At 36.8% G+C, this 25,686-nt stretch overlaps 1 protein-coding gene across 1 annotated transcript in view; it reads left to right on the forward strand.

Moving 5' to 3' along the window:
• Positions 1-25,686, forward strand: part of znf804b (zinc finger protein 804B) — a 198,794-nt gene that overhangs the window by 154,907 nt on the left and 18,201 nt on the right. The window contains exon 2 of the mRNA XM_089117712.1: positions 22,209-22,352. Coding sequence (XP_088973838.1) covers positions 22,209-22,352 — 144 coding nt within the window. The remainder of the gene's footprint in view (positions 1-22,208; positions 22,353-25,686) is intronic.

The following is a 25,686-nucleotide window of genomic DNA, read 5'->3' on the forward strand; positions in this document are numbered from 1 at the left end:
AGCGCCACCTTTTGACAAAAGTGGGGTTGTTAGTTTTATCTACAGTTACAAAAATCGCTATATACATTGTACTCCTCAAGCCGGACAACTTTCTAATACATAGTCATTAGCTCGGACCAAGAGGAAGTCAGATATTTTGGTTTGAATATGGTGAGCCTCTCTCTGAGCCTACGTCCCTGTATGGCAAGCCCTTTTAACATTTAAAAGCTAAGTTTGCCTGTCCGGAATTAACATTGTAGATATCAACAACGTCTTTCTGTCTATTCGTAATTACATTTTGGATAGTTTGTATTATCATTTAAGATATCTGTAACATAATTGTGACTAGTCGAAATGACAGAGTATGGCAAGCCGTTTTAACATTTAATCATAAAAGGGCCAAAGCCTTCGGCACCGCCACCCGGGTGCATATAGGTAACTAAAGGAACCGGGGTTGCGGTGCCACCGGCTTGGGCCCGCCATCGCTGCTCGCAGCTATATTTATTATTATTATTATTATTTATACGACTATTCGGGCACTTTTGGGGCCCTTAACATGCTCAAAAACTCTTGAAACTTAGCCCACGGGTCAGAACCCGCGGCCATCAGAGCCGGGCTGAAGATGGTACCCGGGCGTGGCAGGGGGACTAGACAGCGCCCCCTGGAACGGGGTCCGAAAACTTGGTCCATAACTCAAACACGCTTGTATGTAATAATATGAAACTCGGTACACATGTTGATCTCATCGTTCATATATACCTCATACTATTACTTTTTACCCCAGCCCAACAGGAAGTCGGTTATTTAGGGTTGTTCATAAAACACTCGCAATGGAATTTGAAGTACTACTCCTAGAGAATTCAAACACACGGCACGAAACTCGGTCAGCATGAAGTCAAGGCATTGAGGATGAAAGTTTGCGAGGGGATTTTTCATATCTCGAACGGTTTGGCCGTGGCGAGGAAACGAAATTATGGCGAGAAACGTGAAACAGGAAGTGTGTTATAACTTCAGCATACATTAACTGATCTTGATGAAACTTCAGCAGTGTGTTCGCTGTAAGAGGACGATCACATGGATGTGACTATTGTGAGTCAAAGTTATAGTGCCACCAACTGGTAGCAGGAAGTGTGTCACTTTCAAAATGCTTTGAACTCACCCTTTTATTTTTACCCGATGTGCTTCAAACTTAATCTGTATAATGTAAATACATAGCAGATGAAGACCTGTGAATGGATTCTTGATATCTTTGATACTGTTGCCGTGGCAACGCATCAAACTTTAAAATTCTTTTTTTTTATGATTTTGAGACTCTTAGCGGCTTTTGGGGCCCTTAACGGGTTTGAAAACTCTTGAAACTTTGCACACAGGTCAGATCCCACAGCCATCAGAGCCGGGCTGAAGATGGTACCTGGGTGTGGCAGGAGGGCTAGACAGCGCCCCCTGGAACGGGGTCCGAACACTTGGTCCATAAATCAAACACGCTTGCATGTAATAATATGAAACTCGGTACACATGTTGATCTCATCGTTTCATCTATACCTCACGCTCTTACTTTTTACCCCAGCCAAACAGGAAGTCGGCTATTGAGGTTTGTTTGTAAAACGCTCGCAATGGAATGTGCAATACTCCTCCTAGAGAATTCAAACACACGGCACGAAACTCGGTCAGCATGAAGTCAAGGCATTGAGGATGAAAGTTTGCGAGGGGATTTTTGATATCTCGAACGGTTTGGCCGTGGCGAGGAAACAAAATTATGGCGAGAAACGTGAAACAGGAAGTGTGTTATAACTTCAGCATACATTAACTGATCTTGATGAAACTTCAGCAGTGTGTTCACTGTAAGAGGCTGATTACATGGATGTGACTATTGTGAGTCAAAGTTATAGCGCCACCAACTGGCAGCAGGAAGTGTGTCACTTTCAAAATGCTTTGATATCACCCTCTTATTTTTAACCGATTTGCTTCAAACTTCATCTGTATAATGTAAAAATACAGCAGATGTAGACCTGTGAATGGATTCTTGATATCTTTGATACTGTTGCTGTGGCAACAAACAAACTTTAACATTCTTTTTTGATACTTTTGGGACTCTTAGCATGCTTGAAATTGCTTGAAACAGATAGATACAGATAGCTCGACAGATACATCACATTTATTAGCCAGTAGGCATGTGCAACTTTGGCAAAAGATTAAAGTAATGTCAAAAAAGTAAACACTAAAAGCCTCATATCTTCTAAAAATGTAATTATACATCATTTGTTTCTAAATTAAATTATACAAATATTATAATTAAAGCAGTTTTTCCCTTTTTTCATTTAAGAATTATGTTTACGTTCAAAAACAGCCAGGTTGTAAAATTCAGAAGAAGAAAAAATAATCTGAGTCATACGTAGTGCTATACTGCCCTCTTGTGTTCAATATCAGTTAGGCCTATTGTGTATATTCCCACCGGTTAATCAACGTGTGACTCCGCTGGGACTCGGGAACTTTTAAATCGCTTACTTAAAACCGAAAGTCAAAATACAGATATCCGCACAAGACATTAATGTTGTGGAGTAGAGCAAGCATTTTAAATAAATTCCTATTAAGTAGGATTGAACTAAACAGAACGTTCACTCTGTTCTGCTGGTTCCTCGCTGTTGGCGCGCACAGTTATGAATGCTTGTGCAGCCATGAGTTTTAGTTTAATTTTAAAATTAGCGCAATTTCGGGATTTGTATTATTTGAATTTATTTTTAAAAAACACAATGTTGAGTTTTATTGTAACACTGTTTAATCGCGCCCACGGTTATATTTTGTATATTATATATAATTATAATGTATTTCTGTATAAAATAATACTACAATAAAAAACACATTTGTGACCGACCTGATCCAGCAAAATTAGTCACAGTGACCCAAATTTAAAAATTGAGATTTTGATATTAATGGAAAGAGGACACTGTAAGCTTTCAAATGATACCTTGGTCATACCTTGAATGGTTGTAAAGATATACAGATTTGAACTCTGGTCGTCTGCCCTTTTTTTCCAATTGAAAACCTAAGAAAATCGCTTTTAAAGTTTTTTTGCCCGTTTTTTTTTTTTTTTTTTTTATATCTTTCAAAATCCATAGCATTTTAAGGGATAAACTATTTATTTTATATAGCTTAATTTGACCAAATAGATTAACATATATAAATGCAATTTAACGAGGCTGAAACTCAACTTATTTTTATTTTTTTTTGAAATAAATAATTAAAAGTCACTTTTACAAAAATGTTCTAAAATCAGAAAGATTGAAGAGGAGTCAGAGAGAAATTCAGTTTTCATACGGATTAGCCCACATAAGCAGAGAGCAGTCTGTTTTCTTTCATTTTGAATGGTTGTCTTTAAAAGTAGACATTTCAATATATATGTCTGTGAGGATACCTTATACCAGGGGCGTCATGCAAGCCAAAATTCTGGGGGGGCACAATCTGAGATGTTGCAATTGTTTCCTGATGAGTTGATCATGTTAGGGGGGTCAGGGGGTTTCTCCCCCTGAAATTTTTTTAAATTCTGGCTCCTAAACATACCATTTCAATGCAGTTTGGGAGGGACAGAAATACCTTAACGGAGCTAGCAGCAACCCTCCTCTATCTGAGGACTAAGTTAAAGTATCTTTTTTGTAAGTTTATGTAAAAGACAGGTTGATGAAAGAACTGTAAGCTCAAATTCAAAAGCTTTTGAAGTCTACTTCATTAAAGCATATTTACACACACACTTACTGTACACTTAGGCCTTCTACACATGTTTTTAAAAACAGTACCATTGCAGTTTTTATGTTATGATTTTAAATAGGTATGTGACCTAAGAACGATCTTACATTAAAGGTATATAAAGGGGCTAAAGTCTGACTTTGTGGTTCTCTGAAATTAAGTTATTTTAATATCAATATGTGATGAAGGACTTTGAAAGAAGTTTGACAGATTTCAGTGCTGAATAACAAGGTTAACACTACCCCGTTTATTTGAAAATGATTAATATTTGTCAGAAATTTACAAAAGCAATCAAATCAAATGTAATCGTCAATTATTTGTGCTGTTACGGTTAAACATATTGATTGGCATTCACTTCTATAGTAGGAAATGCAATACAGCCCCTTTTCTTAAATAGTGCAATCTTTACTTCTTCACTCAACAATTACGGGTGCATCAATTTACAAATATGATTATACACAATGCCAATAACTTAAAACACAGATGATAAAACCACAAATTAGTGGACTTTTATGCCTACCCTAACGTCTGTCTGCAAGGCTCCAAAAGGAATCCCTCACTCTCTCTAAGTTCACATCCTGGGTCCTCTCTGCCTCAACAGCAATCACCATCAGATCAGCCATTCTTTCCTGCAACATTGTGGTACGCAATCTGTTCTTTATGAATTTTAGCGCAGAGAAGCATCTTTCATTGCTGCATGATGTGACTGGCAGAGTGATAATGAGCTGGTACATTTTGCTAATTTCAGGATATGCTTCAACAAGACCATTCTGATGCAGGAACTGATAAATAGCCAACATCTTGCAGGGCGGTGTGTTTTCTCTGTTTAATCTGTGCATTAGGAGTTTGTATTCTATTTCAGCTTGATTTGAATTTACATCCCCTTCGTAGTATGCACACAGCTGTTTCAGGTTTGGGATCTTCTCTAAAGATGGTCTTGTGAGACAGCCTGTGTGTTTGAGAAGAGGTTGGTTCTCAATGCTAAACCTTTCAGTTATGCTCTGAATGCAGAGGTCAAGAGTGGCAAAGTAAAAATTAACCTTCACCTCCTCTTTTTGATTGATCTGTGTCTGGCTTTGCCAGTTGTCATCCAGTCTCCTTGAAACCTTTCGTTGCCTTCTTTCCACCCATTCAACGTCAATCTTTGATGCCACCATTTCTGCTTCATTCCACATCTCATTAAAAACTTCATCCCCCCTCAAGACAGACAACTCCATTTTGCAATCATTCACAAGATCTATAGCTGTGCAGATGTCCATGTCTTCACTCTGAAGGTATTTTGAAAGTGTACCTGTCACCGACAGAATTCTACTTAAGGCCACCAGATGGAAACAGAATTCAAAATCAATGGCTCTTCTCAGTGCCATTGCAGTTCCTGATGTGTCCCTGTCAAATGCAACACTTGTCTGAATCCGATCCAATGTCTCCACCACAGAATCTATGGTAATGAGAAGTGCTCTGCAGTTGTCAATTCGTGCTGCCCATCTTGTTGCACTCAAGGACTTCAGTGTCTTGGGTCTCCCAGGGTCATTTCCCATCAACTCTTTTTGTACATCAATGAACAAGCTATGTCTTTTGGTGGAACCTTCCATGAACACGTAGAGCTGCTCAATGAGACCAAAGAAGTTGCGGGAGGGTATATTTTTACAACACATATCAACTACAACAAGGTTCATACGATGGGCATAGCAATGCACGAAATATGCCTTGTCATTGGTCTGTTTTATGATCGCTTGTACGCCCCTATATATTCCTGACATGGCAGCACAACCATCATATCCCTGTCCTCTGATGTTGCTGAATTCAAGGTTGTATTTCTCCATTGTCTCCACAAGAGTCCTGGCAAGACCAACACCAGTTGTATCTTTCACGTTCACCATATCAATTAGGCACTCCTGAATATTGGCTGTTTTGTCAACAAAATGAAGAATGACCGACAACTGATCCTGTTTAGCTGAGTCTGGAGTTGTGTCGAGGCACACAGAAAAAAACTTAGCTTCCTTCACTTCATCTATTATTTTTCCTCTGACTTCTTTTGCAATGCAGCCAATCATTTCATTCTGACTCTGTGCAGAAAGGTAACTGGGCACACCTTTTGGGTTTTTCTTGGCCAATTCAATGTGGGCATGAAGTACGTCATCATATCTTGCCACTAATCCTGTTATTTCTTGGAAAACACCTTTGTTTTTTGATGTTTCAGATTCATCATGGCCTCGAAAAGGCAATCTCAATCTGGCGAGTGTTGATGCTATGTCTGCAAGTCTGAGGACAGCCTGGAATCTGTTCTGCCTTTCTTTTGTTTTAAGCTTAATTTGGTTTGCTCTCTGTACTGACAGCTGTGCATCAACTGGATCATTTATCAAGTACATCTGCCACTTTTGAAAGTTGTCTTTGTGTAGTTGGCTTGCATTATGTCGATCAAAGCCTTTCCCTGTCTCCAAAGCAGTCTTCCAATCCCTAAACCCCTCAGCAGAAAACTTGTCATGGTATGTACTGTGTCCAAAAACTCGACAAGGAAAACAAAAAGCAGCATCATTTGTTTTGTGGTATTCTAACCACTGATACTTCTCAAACCATGACTTGCTGAAACTTCTGAGTTTGCTTCCATGTAAAGTTTTTGGATATCTGTCTTCCTCCCTGCGAATAGGCCCTTTCCTTATGTAACTGTCCCTTGCCAAACGCTCATCTGGGATGACAAAATCAGCATCTGCTTCTGCAAAGTAGACAATGCTTAATAATCTGATATCTAATACAATGTTTATATTATTTATCAAATTGTAACAAAGAACAGCCTTGACTTTCCCCCTGACATAATCACCTTCTATCTCATGGCTTTGTGTGACACTCAAAATCTGAGTGGAATCCTCACAGCCTTGGCTGTCTGACTGAAAATCTGAAATGAAATCATAAAGCTTCTTACATAGAGGCTACTAATAAATGCTGACTTTTTTCATTCATCAAATCAATACATAATCTTCCCTTACCACTAAATATGAATTATCACTAAATCCCACAAATTACTTACCTGCCCTCTCAGTTTCTTGACAGGATACACTAGGGCTGTGACTTTCTGGCCTTTTCTTTTGAAAAAATGACAAAATATTTCTCTGCATCATAACCTGTAGGTACCAAATAAAATTCAGTGTTCTGCTCATTTTAACATGTGTTAGTGGTCATTTAGGCTATATATATATATATATATATATATATATATATATATATATTCTTACTGCCATACTCTTTTACCAATGATAATAATATATTTTGTATTACAGCATTACCAGGGCTGCAGACCAACTTTTCCACTGGTTGCACTGGTGCTACCAACTTTCTCAGTTGATCGCACCAGCATATGATTTTGTCGCACCTTTTTTTTTTTTCTACATGCCATGGGATAAATCAGTGCATGCTGATGAATAGTAGTCTTAATCTGCGTACCCTAGTTTTGCGCTGATGTAAAAAGACTGACAGTGACACAGAGACCTCATGTTAGCAAAATGTTTTAAACTTTTAACTCAAAAAAACTATTAAAACACATGTATGTTCTTTAACATTAGATTATAATTTTACTGTCTTACCATATGGATGGAATTGATAAGATTTTAACAATAATAATGCCAATGACGTTCTGTTTATCGCTCCGATTCTTTAGAATTAGAATCAGATTCTTTAACGATTCTCTTACATTGGAAAAATGTAGTCATGTGCTTTTTTTTTTTTTTTTTTTAAATCGCTTGAGTAGCCTAAGCAAACTGTACTTAATAAAAACATTATTGTAAAGTGTTACTGATTAGTTATACACCGATTCAGACGTCTCCCGAGTTCACTGTTGGAAAGATCAGTTGTTTTAACCATTCATTAAAATGAATCGGTTCAAAGGAGTCATTAGTTCGCGAATTGGACGTGTTATGCGCGTTGTGTGATTATTATCCTAGCTGTTAGGAAATGGATGTCATGTTTATGTCAGCTGAATGTCCAGAACGCTTCTCAGAGAAGATAAGGCAACTTATTTAGGCTATTGATAACACTGACCTAACATTGTTAATGCTCTGAATTCGCAGCTACTATCAATTCCATAACTTTTGATCAAGTTAAAATGTCCAGGTCAACCATAAATAATCCCACTACCTTTTAATATCATCCGATAACTAATTCAATGACGATTTGTTGCATTTCCAACTTACCACTCGTAAAACATTGCCAGTTCAACGTGCGAGCTGCTTGTACCGCCGGAACATACACAGCAAAGAGCTCTACGCGCGTAGATTTGATACACAGACACCATATTAGGAAAAACGGGCGGGCTAATGCTGACCGATTTATTATTACACATCAAGAAAACGAATATATTTGAGTCGTTATAGGCTCTGATAATTATGGAGCTAGCATAATAGCAATAAAGGAATCAGGGAAAAATTAAAAGAAATTTTAAAAGAATTAAAAAAAATTATCAGGGAGGGAAAAATCTGAGGGGGCACGTGCCCCCTCACTTTGAATGGGCATGACGCCACTGCCTTATACGCTGACTTTCGGTTCATGAGACAAGCTTCACGCCCGTTTCACACATACTCCGTTTGCAGTGCGTATGCGGTCCGTATTTTTTTCCGTACCCATGTTAACAGGTTAGAGCTTTCACACTGCACGCGGATGCAGTCCGTCGATCCGTTCCAGTTGCGGTGCGTATACAGCAGTGCAGAGATCGTTTCCGTACCGAGTCTATTTCTGCTGTGCTGCAAACGCAAAAATAAAGTGACAGCGCACGGTTCGTGGTCAAAATGAACTCAGATTGACCTCGAAGTGTAGTAGTTTCACCATAAATGCATTTAATTCAATAAAATGTAGTAATCTCTCCATAAAGGTATTTAATTGTTTCATATTTTTACTTTAAGACATCTTAATATACAAGTAGGCCTACTGCATGGAATTGTATGCATTCGTTGTTTAAATCGTGTTTAAACGAGCATGCGTCCATTCAAGTTGTAAAAGAGAATCGCAAAGCCATGGCAAAACTTTTATTTTAAAAAAAGTTACTGCATATGGTGAACATATTTTGATTAGCTACCAAAAACCAGGACACATGGCCCAGAAAACAAATGATACTCGAAGTTTACTCAAAGATGCCTTATTAATTTCAATACAATTAAAATAGGCTATGCCCCCTCTGTGGATAGAAAATTGTTGTAGGCTATTAAGACACAAAATCAGATAGCCTTCTCAGAGGATACTCAACATGACATGTTTTATTATGAAAAATAATGAATGAAATAATGATTAAAAAATAATGTCTCTTCTGTATTAGAAAAATAAATATATCAATATTAATTAGGCTAACTAAAAGAAATACCTTCAAATTGAACAAAAATACCTCTCACAAACGTACAAAAACGAACTAGTTTCCTTCCTCTTTATCCTGTTTTTCTTCCTCATCCTCCTTGTCTGCTCATCTCCTATATTTTGCTATAAAGCTGATCTTTTCCAGCGTTTTTTTTTTTTTTTTTTTTTTGGAAAACCAGGACATCACTTTATAAAAAACGGCCAGGAAGGACGTGAAAACAGGAATGGGATAACAGGACTGTTGGTCACTGGTCACGCTATTGCTGCATAACTTCTGATTTTGAAATAAAAATGGCGAGTGTTTGTGGTACAGCTCACGCAATGCAAACGCAGCATATGTGAAAGCACTTTAGCGCGTGCGGCTCCTGTACCGGATACGCACCGCAACACTCACCGCATACGCACTGCAAACGGAGTATGTGTGAAACGGGCGTTAGTTCACGTGCCAGTCGACGTCTCCGCGTCGTGATTAGGCCTAGCCTATTGTCTGCAATTTATTTCTTATTATTAAATCCTAGTAATTGGTTGATGAAACATTGATTTAAATTAAGATAATTATTTTAAAACGAAATTTACTTTAAAGAAAGGATTTGTGCTTGCATGTTTAAGCTATGTGAAAGTTTTAGTGCTGCTTCCAGAGAACGGTCACGTTCGGATTGTTTTTCCTCATAAATGCGAACACGGAAAATAAAATAAAGATTTTATGTTCTGGAGAGAGTCAACCCTTCTTCATCCGGTGAGTATTACTTTTGGTTTGTGCAGTGTGGTTCACATAGGCCAATTTATTAAAATATTTAATAATCTGGGAATTGGATCTCCTCCATAATGCTGAAATTGCCCAATTTTAAAAAATTTAGTAATAATTTAAGTTTTGTGGTGTAAGTCTACGTATTTTATAATGTTAACTTCAAATAATACTAATAGTAATTTAAAGATGTTGTAGCATTGGGTCTGGACGTGAAGGATAACTTCGGGAGTTGAAGGGACGTGTCGGTGTCGTGATTCTGTCTTCTCACACCGCGACACAGGTTCGTGGAGTGTCGCGATCGTTACAGCCTTACATAGGCTAGGCTATATTCTTCTTGCAGATAAATATACTCACGCAGTTTAGGTTAGAAGCCTCCAGTGAGTTCAACGTTTCAGGGGATACCCGGGAAATGCTCAGAGGTGACGAGGGGAGTTGAGAAGAGCAATGTTTATTTCAGCGAATTAAAGCTTTGACAACTTGAATCGTTATTTAAATACCTTTACTCAATTATCTCGACTACGAAACCCTGTGAGATTATTTTTGAATGTCTGTTCTTTGAAATTAGCAAAAAAATATATATATATATATATATATATATATATATATATATATATTTTTTTTTTTTTTTTTGTTATTTCATGGTTTTTCCACATAATCGGCCCATATCTTAAAATGGAAGGTTGCAACTTCCGACTCATTTCGCCAGAGCGGGTCACATTTGATTTTTATTTTTTAAACAATGTAATGTGTAACCTAAAAATAAACAGATTATTTGATAAATGGTATATTTAAATCTGCATATTGTAGCCTAATATCTGCAGGGCAGCCTAGTCTTAATAAATGTATGCTTAATTTTTCATTAGTAAATTTGATCAATAAATTCAATAATTTAGAATAATAAGACACTATAGGGATGTTACCCTAGGTAAGGCTGATCAAATTAAATCGGTTACACAATAATGTTACGAGATTGGTTTAACAGGAGTCAATTAAAAATCGCTGTAAAGAACGATACTTTTAAACACAACCCTAAATCACCATAAGGTGTCGCCAGATGACCGTCTTAATGAACGAGTCATGGATTCAAAATGCTGAATCATTCAGTAATGAGAAAACACATTGCTTTGAGATGCGCGATGGGTCGCTGTGATCTTTGTTTAACTATTTTCTCTGCTGAAAGTCAATATTGCATCTAAAAAGTCAATATTGCATCTAAAATGTAAGTGACTTGACTTGTGTGTGTGACTATGTTTGTTGTAGTGATAAGAGTTGCACCCTTGTTAAAGTTTAAGGCCTTGTGTTTTTAGATATATATCTTTCTTTCTTTTTTTTTTCTTTTTTTACAAAATATGCATATAACCCATATATTTTAGATTTATTATTTGCTTTAAATTAAATTAAGATTGTATTTTTGGTAATTGAACCTGAATGAATTTAAAAATGAATGTGCTATATTTCAGATCATATATTTGTTTTTCTTAAAATTTGAACTAACTTTATCCTCAGCTGAATTATAAATATTTTATTTCTGTATGAATTAAAAACACATTTGATTTTTCTTTTTTAATCAATGTAGAATGTGTAACTGAAATATAAACAGATTAGGGCTCTGTTCGAGGACAAGTAACTAAAACCAATGCGACATGATGAATGTTTGTTTCCCAAACCATCTCAGAGTAACAGCTTACTTTTCTTTCTTACTATATTCTTTCTTACTATAAACTGTGCTGTAGAGCTTGCATCAGTCAAAGCAGGGTTACATTTTGCATGTCGTGCACAATAAACCTAAAGGCACCAGGGTGGCGGTGCCACCGGCTTCATATATATATGTATATATACAGTATATATATATATATATACATAGCTGTGATCCGCGATGAAGGGCCAAAGCCAGTGGCATGGCCACCCTGGTGATTTTAGGTAACTAAGGAACCGGGGTTGCGGTGCCACCGGCTTGGGCCCTTCATCGCTGCTCGCAGCTATATTTCTTATTAATTTCTTTGCAGCTGTATTTACAACTACATATAATATTCCAGATTGTGTAGTTTATTGTGTAGTGCATTACAGTCTTGATCTTTTTTTAAAGACCCTCATCGTCCCCTGGACTGTTTCACCACAGTATTAACAGCAGGCTCCCATAAACCTGAACACGCACAAAACTCTATGGTTATTGTCCTGCTGAAATCCTCAAACTGTAGGATAGACTGTATATAGCGCAGGTCATGTGATTAGTTCAAATGAGCTGAAGCCATCTGGCTTCTCTTACTGATGTTTATGAAGCTTTCATCTCATGTGCCAGTTGTGATGAACTCTAGCCAAATGCATGAGTTTGCTTTCGTGGCAAATTCCTGATCTGATCTGTGCATACATGTGTGTGTTTGTGTACACTGTTATTATTATGTTTCGATGTGATCAGGAACAGAAAAGGTTAAACTCGATCGTGCTTTCTGCATGCACATTTGGAGACAAGCACACATGCTGTGCCACCCCTGTGAGGTATATTAAGCTGGTGAATAATTGCCTCATTTCCTGCATCTTGGGGTTTTCTCAGCAATCAATCGCCTCAAACACATTGATGATGCACACTCTCAGCTATAGTTGGACACATCAGGGGGCTCAGAATGTGTGTGCGTGTGAGTATCCCTCTTTTATGCTATTTTTGATGTGTTCTGTATTTATATATACACTATCATTCAAAGGTTTGGGATCTGTAAGATTTTTTGTGTTTTTAAAAGAAGTCTCTTATGCTCGCAAAGGCTTCATTTATTTGCTGTTTTTTTAAGTAAACTGTGAAAAATTATGAAAATTTAAAATTACAAAATTTTAAAAATATTTAATTTTAAAATTTGTAAAATTTTAACTTATTAAAATTGAACATAACTTTTTTTCTATTTGAATATATTTTAAAATGTAATTTACTCCTGTGATGCAGTGCTGAATTTTCAGCATCATTACTCCAGTCTTCAGTGTCACATGATCCTTTAGAAATCATTCTAATATCATATATATATATATTAGGGCTGTCAAACAATTAATCGTGATTAATCACATCCAAAATAAATAATAACTATTTTATATATATATATATATATATATATATATATATATATATATATATATATATATATATATAAATACACACACATGCATGTATATTTAAGAAATATTATTTATATATAAAATCTTTATATTTATATATAATATACAGTAAATTATACATAAATCTATATACAGTATATACATGAAAATATTTCTTAAATATATACAAGCATGTGTGTTTATTTATATATATATATATATATATATATATATTAGGACTGTCAAACGGTTAATCGCGATTAATCGCATCCAAAATAAAACTCTGTGTTTACATAATATATGTGGATGCATTGTGTATAATTATATATATATATATTAGGACTGTCAAACGGTTAATCGCGATTAATCGCATTCAAAATAAAAGTTTGTGTTTACATAATATATGTGGGTGCACTGTGTATAATTATTTTATATATATATATATATATATATATATATATATATATATATATATATATATATATAATCAAATAAATGCAGTCTTGGTGGTGAGCATAAGGGACTTACAAGGACAGATCCCAAACTTTTGAACAGCAGTGTATACGAGTGTGCTCCTGTGCAGGCTGCGTGAAGCCCATCTGGGTGTATGTTAGTGCAGTTGTCATCAGTCTGCCTGTAGCCTAGGCCAGATGGTCGTGCCTCTGCAAGCCACTCAGTAAGTACATCACAGATCCGGGCATGTGGGCCAACCACTCCACTACATCTTACTTAAATAGTCCCCCTCTCTTACTCTATGGCTTCCTCTGTTCCCTCATCTCTCTTTCTATGCACAGTATATATCAATGTGATACTGATACATTAGCGTACATTGGGGGAAGCATTTGTTTCTCATGATGCAAACACATCACACTGACATGCACAGTAAGCACTATTCTCATCTCTCATGTCTTTGTAGTGTCCAGTGGGGTACTAAAGAGACTGAAAGAGATAGAGACTGAAACCACACTGAAATTCTCTCATTTTAATGTAGAAATAATATTTAAAACCAAAATGTTATGATGCTAGATTAATAAGAATGATTTCTGATTTGGCACTATTTCTAGGTATTTGTGACTAAATACTAATACTTGTATCAATTTATTCAAGAAAATTGTTATACTAAATTAGAAAAAACTTAAGTCAAACTTAATTTTTCAGTATTGGAGAGATTTTGCCTCAATATATACTGTACACTATTGTTCAAAAGGTTGGGGTTAAAAATATATTTTATGTTGTGTAGAAGATTGAATTATCAAAAAATACAGTAAAATCAGCAATATTGTGGAATATTATTTAATTTTAAAATGTAACATATTCCTATGATTGTAAAGCTGATTTTCAGCATCATTACTGCAGTCTTCAGTGTCACATGATCCTTCAGAAATCATTCTGTTATGCTTATTTGGTGCTCAAGAAACATTATTATCAATCAAAATAGTTGTGCTTTTTATTTTGTGGAAACTGTAATACATTTGATGAATAAAAAGTTCAAAAGAACAGCATGTGTCTCAAGTAGAAACTTTCTAACAATGTAATAGTCCTTACTGATCATTTTTATCCTTGCTGAACAAAAGTGTTATTTTCTCTTAAAAAATATCTTACTGACCCCAAACTTTTGAATGGTATAGAAATGTGTGCTGTATGGGTGTATTGTAAGCCAGAATCACACATTAATTTCCCATTTGAGCACATCAGTGCACGACAGCTCTGGCCTATTTCTCTTTATGTTTTCCTGGTTTCATCATCATCTCTATATCTTTCTCTCTCCTCTTACTCATGCTCGTGCTGTTCAGTGTCTTCTTTTTGCAGAGCTCTGTTATAGATGGCGGCACAAATCTGCCTCTCTCATCCGCTGTCTAAGCTCTCAGGATGAGATTAGATCAGGTTTTGAAGAAATGACAGAAAACAAATCCCGTCAAGGTAGAACCGGCCACTGTGCCTATTGCTTTGATCCGGTCTGAGATAATGGCTAGGTTTTTTTGTTTAATGCATTGAAGAGGATGATAATGTTATATGATTTTGGCAAGAGAGGCCATTGCCGTTTGGGAGATTCAGCTGGCTCTGGCTGACACACACACACGCTGCAAAACACAAACACACAGAGAGGCAAATTACCAGGGAAATTAGGGGCAATTCTGGGCCTTAACCACTTAACCCAAAGCCAATGAAAGAGAGAGAGTGAGAGATGAAGATAGGGAGGCCTGAACCTGCTGTCCATGATGAAACAAACCAGTGGAATTTAATTTCCCTCCGGTCAAGAGATGCCAATAAACACTATTGAATCCTGTTCCTGCCCTGACATGATAGGAATTTAATTTGAGACCCACAGGGATCTCTCTCTCTCTCTCTCTCTCTCTCTGTCTGCTGCTCTGGAACACTGCCCCTCTCTCTGTTCTGGATGTTTGCACGGGCAGAGAAAGAAGGAGAGAAAATGATTGAAATTCCTAGTTCGCATCCGGGAACACACACACGTTGGAAAGCATTTCATGACACTTCCCTACAGACACGTGCACGCTTGCATAGAAACTCCAGTGATGCAGCCTTCAAAGTTGCGAAGAATGTTTTGCCCTGATATGATCTTGCAGCAAAAGTACAGGGTAAAAAGAAAAAGACCTGCACAAGATATCAAACAAAGCGACCACCTACATTTTTATTTGTTTTTAAAGAGGACACCAGAGGCAGTCCTGGCTCATTCTGTCCCCTAGTTGAGTTATGACTAAAGAAAAAAAAAAAAAAAAGGACGCACTTTTTTTTTTCATTGCTAAAGTTCTAACATTTTGTTTAAAATAAATCATTTTAAAGTAAATTTAAACATAATACTGTATGAAAAATGTATGTTCATTTTGAGTTTTTATGTTAACCAAGGGGGATTTTTAATGATAAAAACAGTACATTGTGTAATGTTATTACAATTTCTAAAATAAGTTTTCTATTTTAATCTATTTTTATAATGTAATTAATTAATGTCACATTCTTCAGAAATCATTCTAATATGCTGATTTCTAATAATTAGCAATGTTGAAAACAGTTGTGCTTCTTTGTATTGTTTTAGAATCTGTTTTAGAGTTTTAGAAAGTTCAAAAGAACATTTATTAGAAATAAAAATCTTTTCTAGCATTATGAATGTCTTTACTGTCACTATTGGTCAATTTAATGTGTCTTTACTGAATAGTTATACTGTATTTAATTACACATTTCCTACACTTGTGTTAGGCTAGTGGTATAGATTTAGTTTCAGCTGGGTTTGAATGGACATTATGATCCCGAGGGCGCTCAAATCTGGAAGAAGATGCCGATGGAGGATCGCTGTGAACCAGGGGAGAGTGTTTAATCGGAAGGGAGTTCTTGCTGTTTAACAGTAAAAGAGCTGCAGACTGGACATCCATTAGGCACAGAAAATTTCTCTTGATCTATAGACACACAGGCCTGTCCATCTGTGAATAATAACCAATTTGGCCTTGTGAAAGATATTGTAAAGTGTTATTCATTATCTGGGACTTTGCTCGCTCTGAAAAATTCTTTTCACATATCCTTTGAAAAGTAAAACTGTTGTGACATTTTTTTGTCAAAGATTTTTAAAAACTCTTTTTTTTTGATGAGGCTATCTCTTACTTCTGAACGCTTAACATTAGAGTAAAGATAAAACTTAATGGCTTATAACAAAAAATCTTTTTTTAATACACATGAAACATTCAAACAGCGCAAGCTATCAGTGCCAGAAACAGATAGGAGAGCTAGGAGAAAAAGAGTGAGAGACATTATTGTTCAATTACAATGGAACTGAAATGGAAAACAGAACAAATTTAAAAAGTGCTCATGCAGTAATATTTCTGTCCAGGTGTTTGTACTTGGGTCTGAGGGAGAGAAAGCAAACCTGTTTTAGGCTAATGGGTGAACCGCGAAACCTGGCGCTCTGTTCGCTGTCAACCTGTGTTTAATGGGTTGAATGTGAGAGCTGTTAAGGTCAGTGAGCAGGCAGAGAAAAGCTTCTTTCTGTAACAGAGGATTAAAGTTTTTTTATGGATGTGTGTCACCTTGTTCTCTTCTCCTCTACAAAGGTTGAACATTAAAGCTTCGAACCTCCCCTTCTCCATCCGTTTGACCCACGACACCCGTAATTAGACCTTCAGCTCCGCCTCTGTCCGCCCTCACATCTCTCCACACGTGTTCCTATTCCTTATTCACTTATTCAGATTTCAGAAGTGGCTTTCATCGCACTTTTATTATGGGCTCTTAGCGATCAATGTAGTTAGAAACTGTGAGGCATTCTGGGAAATGCTCAAAAAAGAGGCACATCAATGAGAGATCTCCTGCTGTAGCATTGTGTTTACACCGGGCACTGATTAATGAAGTAATGTTATTATAGGGCTTTTCAAGTTGGAGAGCAGAAATAATGTTTTTTTTTTTTTTTTTTTTTTTTAAAGCTAAGCGGGAAAGTTCACAGATCTGTGAGCAGGCACACAGAGTCAGATGCTTGAGGAGAACTCTGAGAATGAGCGAGGCAGCATGAGTTCAGTCTGTCTCACACATCTACATGCGAGCATCTCTGCAGGGGTTACATGCTTATGAGAGCCGCAGTCATCCAACAGGTGGCATCATACAATGCTATATTACTATTGAATATTATTGTTCTGTGCTTGTAAAATCCTGGTTCAAAAATGTGCAGGCAGAATTGGGTTTAATACCATAAAATAAATATTTTCTGACATGTAATTTTCTTTATTGCAAATAGATTTTTGCACCTTTAAAAAAATATATAAACATTAGAAAAAGGTTTAACTTTTCTTTTTTTTTTTGTCTTTCATTGTCAGCTCCAGAACTGTATCATGTAGCAATATTTTTATTTATTTTTTTTGCCATCCAGCTACCAAGTAATAAGATGACGATCAAAATCTAACCACATTTGGGGGACAAGTTTGTAACTAATGAGCTAAATCTGACAAAATCTTGTGGAAGGTCCTCATTTGTAAAAACGCAGATAGTTTTTGTTAGGATTAGAGTGTATGTTATAGGTTATAGTATTTATAAATAGCTGTTTATAAAAATGACTATGGAATGTCCCTATTTATATAGCTTAGGAAGTGTGTCATCTAACTGACGCCTTGGGAAGCATTTTGACCATACTTCAATATCCGACGCTTTAGCCACCCTTTAGCGTCAGTTAGATGACGCTTTCCTAGTGGTCTAACCTTAACCCTACCCCAGACCTAAACCTACCCACGTCATCTAACTGAAGCTGAAGGTAAAGCGTCAGTTAGATGATGCCCTAGGATAGCGTCATGTAACTGACGCTAAAGGGTGCCTAAAGCGTCGGATATTGAAGCATGGTCAAAATTGTCAGTTAGATGACACCTTGGAATGAGAATGCGTTGGAGCAACCCTACGTTAACCACCTGGGGTACATGGTATCGCTGGCGATACCAGCTCACAATTTTTTTTTTTCACAAACCACACAAAAACGTCATTATCTCAAAACTACAAAATTTTACATGCTGCTGATATATTATTGTAGCAGAGTTTGTATTGAATACAATGTAATAATACAGCCATGAAAATGTCACAAGTAACTGAAAAAAGCACAACTTTCACCTGCAGGACTCAGAGAACACCTCAGACCCCTAAGGGTTAAGGGACCTATGTCCCCACAATGATGGCAATATCTGAAATTTTTCTCCTTGTGGAGATATTTTTGAGGAAAACAGCTCATAAATACATAAAGTTTTGTTTTGTTTTATAAATGTACAGATAGTTGTATAGTGCTGCTAATGTCGTGACATAGAATATACAGTTTGTGCAGTATACAATTCATTATTTATATGGAATTTCCCATCAATCATGGAAACCATGTGTGTGTGTATGTGTGTGTGTGTCTCTTCAGAGTTCTACAAACGTTACCTTTTTTTTGTCTCCAGTTGCCTGACCTTTAGAGTAATTCTTTAAAACATAAAGTCAGTTGTTTGTCAATTGAAAAAGGCATGATTAGCTTCCAAACAAGTAAAATAATAGATCACATTCCTTTTAAATCTGTGGTATGAATGAAAGGAGAGTGAAACAGTGTATAAGAAAGAATGAGAGACTAAATGACTGAGATTGCAGATTTAAATTGCTTACATTTGTAAGGGAGAGTGTTTTGTAGCTCCCCAGACAGCAGCATTTAGAAGATAACCTACAAATGCTCCATCAATTTATTTGAATGTGCTGTTACAAAACACTTGCTTTTTCATTGGTAGATTCAACAGTAAAACAGACACATTTAGTGTTATGGCATGCATATGGCCACTTATAACATATTACTACGGATCCATAGGCCTACTGCATGAGCCCACTTTCAAACATTTTACAAGACAGTGTGGAATCTGAGGTGTATCGCAAGGTATTTTGGGACAGGATCAAGGTGTACAGATTAAAGGATTAAGATATTGACTTCAAAATTAAACTTGAGGCAACTTAACAATGTTTTTTTTCACCCTTGCTGTTGAAAGTAAGTAATGTCATTGAACTTGTTTGAGGCAGGCCAGTGATTGCTAGATCACTCTGACAATGTTCTGCCTTTTGTGGGTGGTGAGTAAGTACAAAACATGTGTAACTAATTCTGACGCAAAACCCATCCAAAAGCAATTAAGAGTTAACATCTGTTGTTTTGAGTCTCAGGGTTGGGGCGCGTGTTAAAATGACAGATGTACAGAGTGACTCTTCCCAACTCCCGCGCTGTGTCGTTTCACTCCACCACACATCTGTGAGAGTATATTTAGAGTAACGTTTTAAAGGGGGGTTGTGGGGGTGATGAAATTTGGAAATAAGTTGTAAAGCCCTGGGGGGCTATATAAATTGTTGGGATAAAAAACAAAATATATTTTAAAAATCGACTTGGTGTGTTGCCTGCATGACTACTGCAAGCTGGTTCACCAAACCACGAATTGACACATTTTTAGGGGTGTTTTACGCAAGACACATTTGTTTAAAACAGCTGTCAAACACAACAACAGAATGCAGGATACATTTTCTAGTTAAAGTTGACACACCATCTCAAAAACATGGCTGAAAGCTTATAAATTCAACATGAGACATGCAGCAATGCCAACGATTTTTTTTTTATAATGACAAAGCTGAATTTTCAGCAGCCGTTTCTCTTACTATTTCTTCATTTCTGTCACATGATCCTTGAAAATCAATCTAATATGCTGATTTGGTGGTCAAGAACCATTTCATAATCAATGTAGAAATTGTAATATCATGCACTTTCTGTAAAGCTGCTTTTAAATGATGTGTATTGTGAAAAGTGCTATACAAAGAAATGTGAATTGAATTTAATTGAAAAACAGTTGTGGAAATCAAAATAGGTTTTCAAAATCAAAAACCAGTTTTTTTTTGATGAATAGAAAGTCCAAAAGAACAGCATTTATTGTAAATAGATTTTTTTTTGTATCTTTTTACACGTCTTTACTGTCACTTTTGATACATTTACTGCATCCAAAATTAATGTCTAATTTCTAAGAAGTGACCCCAAACTTGTGAAAGGTATTATTTTAGTGCCAGTGTTTTAGTGTTGTCTTGTGCTTTATCCGTTAGAGTTGGACATAAGGACGTGTACTGCAAGGTGTTCGATATGGTACTCATTTATTGATTTATTTACCTCAAATTCTCTTTAAGATTCTAAGCGTGAGTGTCAGAAGTCCACCATGATGTTCTTTTACCTTGACATCTCACACTGTCTCTCCCCACGGATGAAAACTATGAAAGACTGCCTCCGATGAAGTCCCCGATGACCTATTAACTGTCACACATCCTCATTCATGATCTGCTCCCACAAGCTGCTGGGCCGTGTGATGTAGAAGCCCCCTGGCCAATAATTAAGGCACATAATCAGTATTATTGTCAACTTTCTCTACGTAGAAACTTGTTCACAAGCTTTATAAAGTTGTTCAAGCGCTATGCTTCATGGGAACTATCCTTTTATAAGAGCGTCCTTGATCAATGTGTCCTTTTCCCACCTTGTTTTCCTAGTCAGTGTTGAGCTATGGTGTCAGTGTGTCATAATGGGAAAGCTCTGGTAATGATGCTTCTGAGAGATCTACTTCTCTTATGGGTCTATGTGTGCCGGGGCAGTCTGCACCGTGTGTTTGTATGGTTGATGTCGGTCCCTGAGGTCTGTATAAGAAGAGTTTTGATTCTGAATTAATCGCAGGAGCCTTTGAAGTTACCAGGGAGCTGAATCTCATGTGAAGTTTGCAACAAAGGAAGAGATGTCATTCCTAGAGGAACCGTTTAGGCCTGTATGGTGTATGTGTGTTCCTGGTAAACCCTGCGTTATGGGGACAAAATACCCCCACAAAGATGGCAATATCCAAAATCATTGTGGGGACATTTTTTGGTCCCCATGAGTAAAACTTACAAATCATGTTCAGGACTGTAAATCAATGCAATGTTCAGACTTCTGGATATCTGGATATCCATCCATTTTTGCATATCCACATTTTATCCAGATGAGTTTTTGAAAGTCTGGACAACAAAAAACTAAAACAGTCACTATGTAAGTGTTTGCATTCCTGAGTATGTTATCTATCAATCTCATATCTGAACAACTATAATAATTGCAGAAACTGAAGAGTGTACAGGTGTACAGTAGTGTGTTTAAGTGTGAATATGTTCTATATTAAGTTGTATATTGAGACATGAATGTTTTTAATGGTTCACAAATATTTCTGGACATGTTTGATATATATAAAAAAAATAATAGAAGAGAGTGAAATTCACAGAAAATAATGGATAAATGTGTATTATGCATATAAAAAAAATGAATACGTACAAGGCCCACACTGTGTTTCTCCAGTGTTAAAATGACTTTTAAGTGGTTAAGTTCCATTATCACAGCGAGCTGTTCAGTTTGTTAGTTTGTCCTGCAACTAATATAAACCCCATGACTGCGTTGTCATAGTTACCCTGCTATGCTAACATTCAAGCATCTTTTTAGAACTGTTTTTGGAGTGAAACTTGTAATTACGCCTATTCAAACTATTCTGTGATGGCTGGGTTGTTTGGTTTCATCTGGTAATTTTAGCCTATAATGGATGGTCTTGATGTTTAAATTCAGCTAAGCTAAGATAATCTGTAAAACAAATGTCAAAATGATTTTATGTACCATTCATATGCAATTATTTTCTTTGTGGATTTAAAAAGTCAGTTCAATAATGTATTATTCTTTTAAAAGGACCATATGATTGTCAAGTGTAGTTGTCTAATTAAATTATAGCATCTACAACCAACATTATCTCTCTCTCTCTCTCTCTCTCTCTCTCTCTCTCTCTCTCTCTCTCTCTCTCTGTTATAGGACTATGCTAAGAAAGAGAAAGCCATTTCAAAAGCCCTGGGGGATTCCAAGGCAAACTTCTATTGTGAACTATGCGACAAGCAGTACCATAAACATCAGGAGTTTGACAACCACATCAACTCGTATGATCACGCACATAAACAGGTAAACTCAAACAGCAGGTGGTCGAGCTCATTAGATGGAGAAGCAAGAAAGAATGTAGAAATGTGTATTTGAGAATATTTGGAACAGTGTTCCCTACAGTATATAAAGCCATACTACCTTGAGCAAAGTGTCACTGTATATGCATAGAAACTTGCTTGGTTTAACATTGCTTGACCATTGTATGTTTTTGTTAAGTTAGTTTAAGTTTTTGTTTTCCTAAATAGTCAGATTATTCTTAGAATATATTGTTGATAACTAAAGATTCACTTAAATCGTTAGTAAATACAAAAACAAAGATATTCCAAACAGGTGAGGCAGGTGAAGAAAAACAATTACTGTTTTTACTGTATTTTTGATCAAATAAATACAGCCTTGGTTAGCATAAAATATTTATTTAAAAAAAAAATCAATGCTATCTCACGACCAATTCATACGAATTGGCACGAGTGTATACGAGGTGGCTAATTTGTTACGACCTCACTTGTACAAATTCGATTACGATTTGTCTAAACTCCAGTGATGGGTAGGTTTAGTGGTGGGGTAAGGGGTGGGTCATTCATACGAATCCATATGAATTGGGGAACTCATAAAAAATATACGATTTAGCAAAAATCTTTCCAATTTGTACAAGTGCACAGTCGCATGAATTCTTACGAATTTGCCACCTCGTAAAATACATACGAATTGCTGTATAGAGGTATATATATTGTATGTCTCAGACAGCACATCATGAATCATGCAATACTGAACAATGTAAAAGTCTGATTGTTAAACAAATCTGCCATCATTATAACATGACATATTAATTGTTATTGAGAAAAAATATATTATCCTAAGAGTAGTCTATAGAATTTAAAAGTTAAAACACCTTGATACTTTATTTAGATTTCATTTGCACTTTCATTAAAAATAATTAAGCGAAAAAGAAAAGGGAGAAGAGATCAAATCAGATCAATCAAGAGAAGCCAAAAATCTCCGAAGTAAATAGCAGGGTAGATTGACAGGAGGAGGAGAGAGCTGAGGATGTGCTGACTGCTGCCAGGATCTCAGACTGGAGTCTGTTGCCCATCTGTGTGGCATCTGAGATTAAACATGTTCCCTGGTATTTCGAGCAGCAGAAAACACTAAACATGTGCAGCGCTAATTCTGGGCCATCATCATCCTGGGTGCTTCTAACAAACTGAGCTTCTAACAATGAACAGCCCACAGACTGATTAAACTGTCTTCATCCAACAACTTCACGTCTTAACCATCATAAGCCAAATACTGCATCATTAGAACTCTAAACTTTAAACTTACAAAACTACACTCTAATGAAACATATGTACAATTACATGGAAGCCAATGCAAACCAGAGGGAGAGAGATACAGAAAGAGGGAAAGAGAGATGTGAATCACTTTCAAATCTGTTGAGTGACAGTTACCAAAAGCATTCAGAGAGAGAGGGAGGAAAGTAATTACACATGTTGTTGCGATGGATTTCATCTCCGTGCAAACATGGCTCCGATCAAACCACAGATGACTGCACACTTGTTCATCGTGCAGATGTGTCTGTTCCTGTTAGTCAAAGTCAATGAGTCAGAGATGAATGATGCCAGCTCAGCACGAACATATTCCATAATCAATCATGAGATTTTCAACCGAGTGTTTCACATCAGTACATTGTCACAGAGAAATTAGCATGGCATTCTTGTTTCTGTCTAAATAATTGTGACCAAACTTTTTTTTCCATGTATAAAATGTTGAGATTACTCATCTTCGTGTCAAATGTAATAAATACTGCCATTTTATGACAGATAGCACACTAATAGAACATTATGTCTTAATTGTAATAGATTAATTTGTAAATTTGAGCTGTGTCCTAATAGTTAGACAAACTAACTGTGTATAGTCGATGGTGTAAAATATGCTGAGTTGTGAGTTTGACGGTTTTAGGCAGTTGGGTGTTACCCCAAGCCAGCCAGTTCACATATGGCACTAAAAACACACATCCTGGCCGTGCTCCCTGGTCCTGAGGAACAATCCTGCATATTTTACAACACATAATATCCAGTCGCTTAGTGCGCGCGTGTGTGTACTGCATGCATTGACGTGCACCAAAAATGGATGAGAGGTTTAATTTTATTAATCTTTAAGAGCCACAAAACCTTTCCTCGAGAGCTATTTCCTCACTTCAATAAAAAGAGGAGGGAAAGGAAGAGGTGAGGCATGTGACGGCATTTACAGCAAGCGTAAAAAACGAGAGAAGAAAATACATGTAGTAACCCTAATGTTGTGTTCAGGGGTCTAAAAGATCCTACAGCTTTAATAGCTTGAGAGAAAAAACATTGAAGTGTTATAAAATGTTACACTACTTTTCATTTGGGTTTGTAGGGAGAGAGCCTATATATTAAACATGAATACGTTCAAGGAATTTTAAATGCTAAGATTCTGTGAGATATTCTCAACTTGACACTCAATATTTAATTTAGTATTTTTTTCTGTTTTTGTGTGAATTCTTTCTGTCTGTCATATTTGCATATCTGTTTTTTAACATGGTTCTCGCAAGCAAAAACTTTTGTATTAAAAAAAAGTTTGTATTGATAAATGTTGCTTTTTTAGTTAAAATGTGTTATATAAAATCTTTTTATTATATTTTTAAATTTAGAGTTTTACTAATGAAGGGAAATGTAAAGGGTTAGAATAAATCAACCAGTTCCCTTTCAACCGATAACGTTGGACGTAGTCGACGGTCGACTGAATGGGGATCGCGTCAGAGATCCTATGTTCTTCGAGTACTATTGAACGAGCCAAATTTGCATCACACACTCTGCCCCCGCGCTCGGGTATAAATACGAAAGTGGATGCACGCACTAGTTGCCTTTCGCTTCGGAGCCGTTCGTATTGATGTCTCTGAAGAGTGCTGTTGATTTCAACGAGCGAGTGTGTCGGTGTTCTTTTGGAAAGACTCTCCCAGTGCTGGTGTGATTCTTTTCAAAGAAAGAGCAATTTCTCCCTTCCTGGGTTCCAAGAGAGTTAGTTGCATGTGTGTGACCCTGTAAAGCCTTGCACCCTCCAGCCTCCTCTTGTTCGCCAGCCAGCCTCTGGAGGTGGTTGGACCCGTTTATCCGCCTTCTCACGCTTCCCCGGCCGTCTCGTGGAGACAGGTAAGTGTAGTGCTTCAGGTAGTGCTTCGGGCCTTCCGAGCCGGGTCCCTGTCCCCCACATCGCTGCCCCACCTTCGGGTATGTGTGTCGTCAGACTCGGCTTGCGATTCATTTCGCTGGTTTCCGCCCTGGCTCAGTGATATTAATAAGGCCAAGGTGTTGAGCTATATGCTCCTAAAGATTAGTGA

This window comes from Pimephales promelas, chromosome 12, assembly GCF_988280905.1.
Source record: "Pimephales promelas chromosome 12, fPimPro1.hap1.1, whole genome shotgun sequence".
Classification (NCBI taxonomy): domain Eukaryota; kingdom Metazoa; phylum Chordata; class Actinopteri; order Cypriniformes; family Leuciscidae; genus Pimephales; species Pimephales promelas.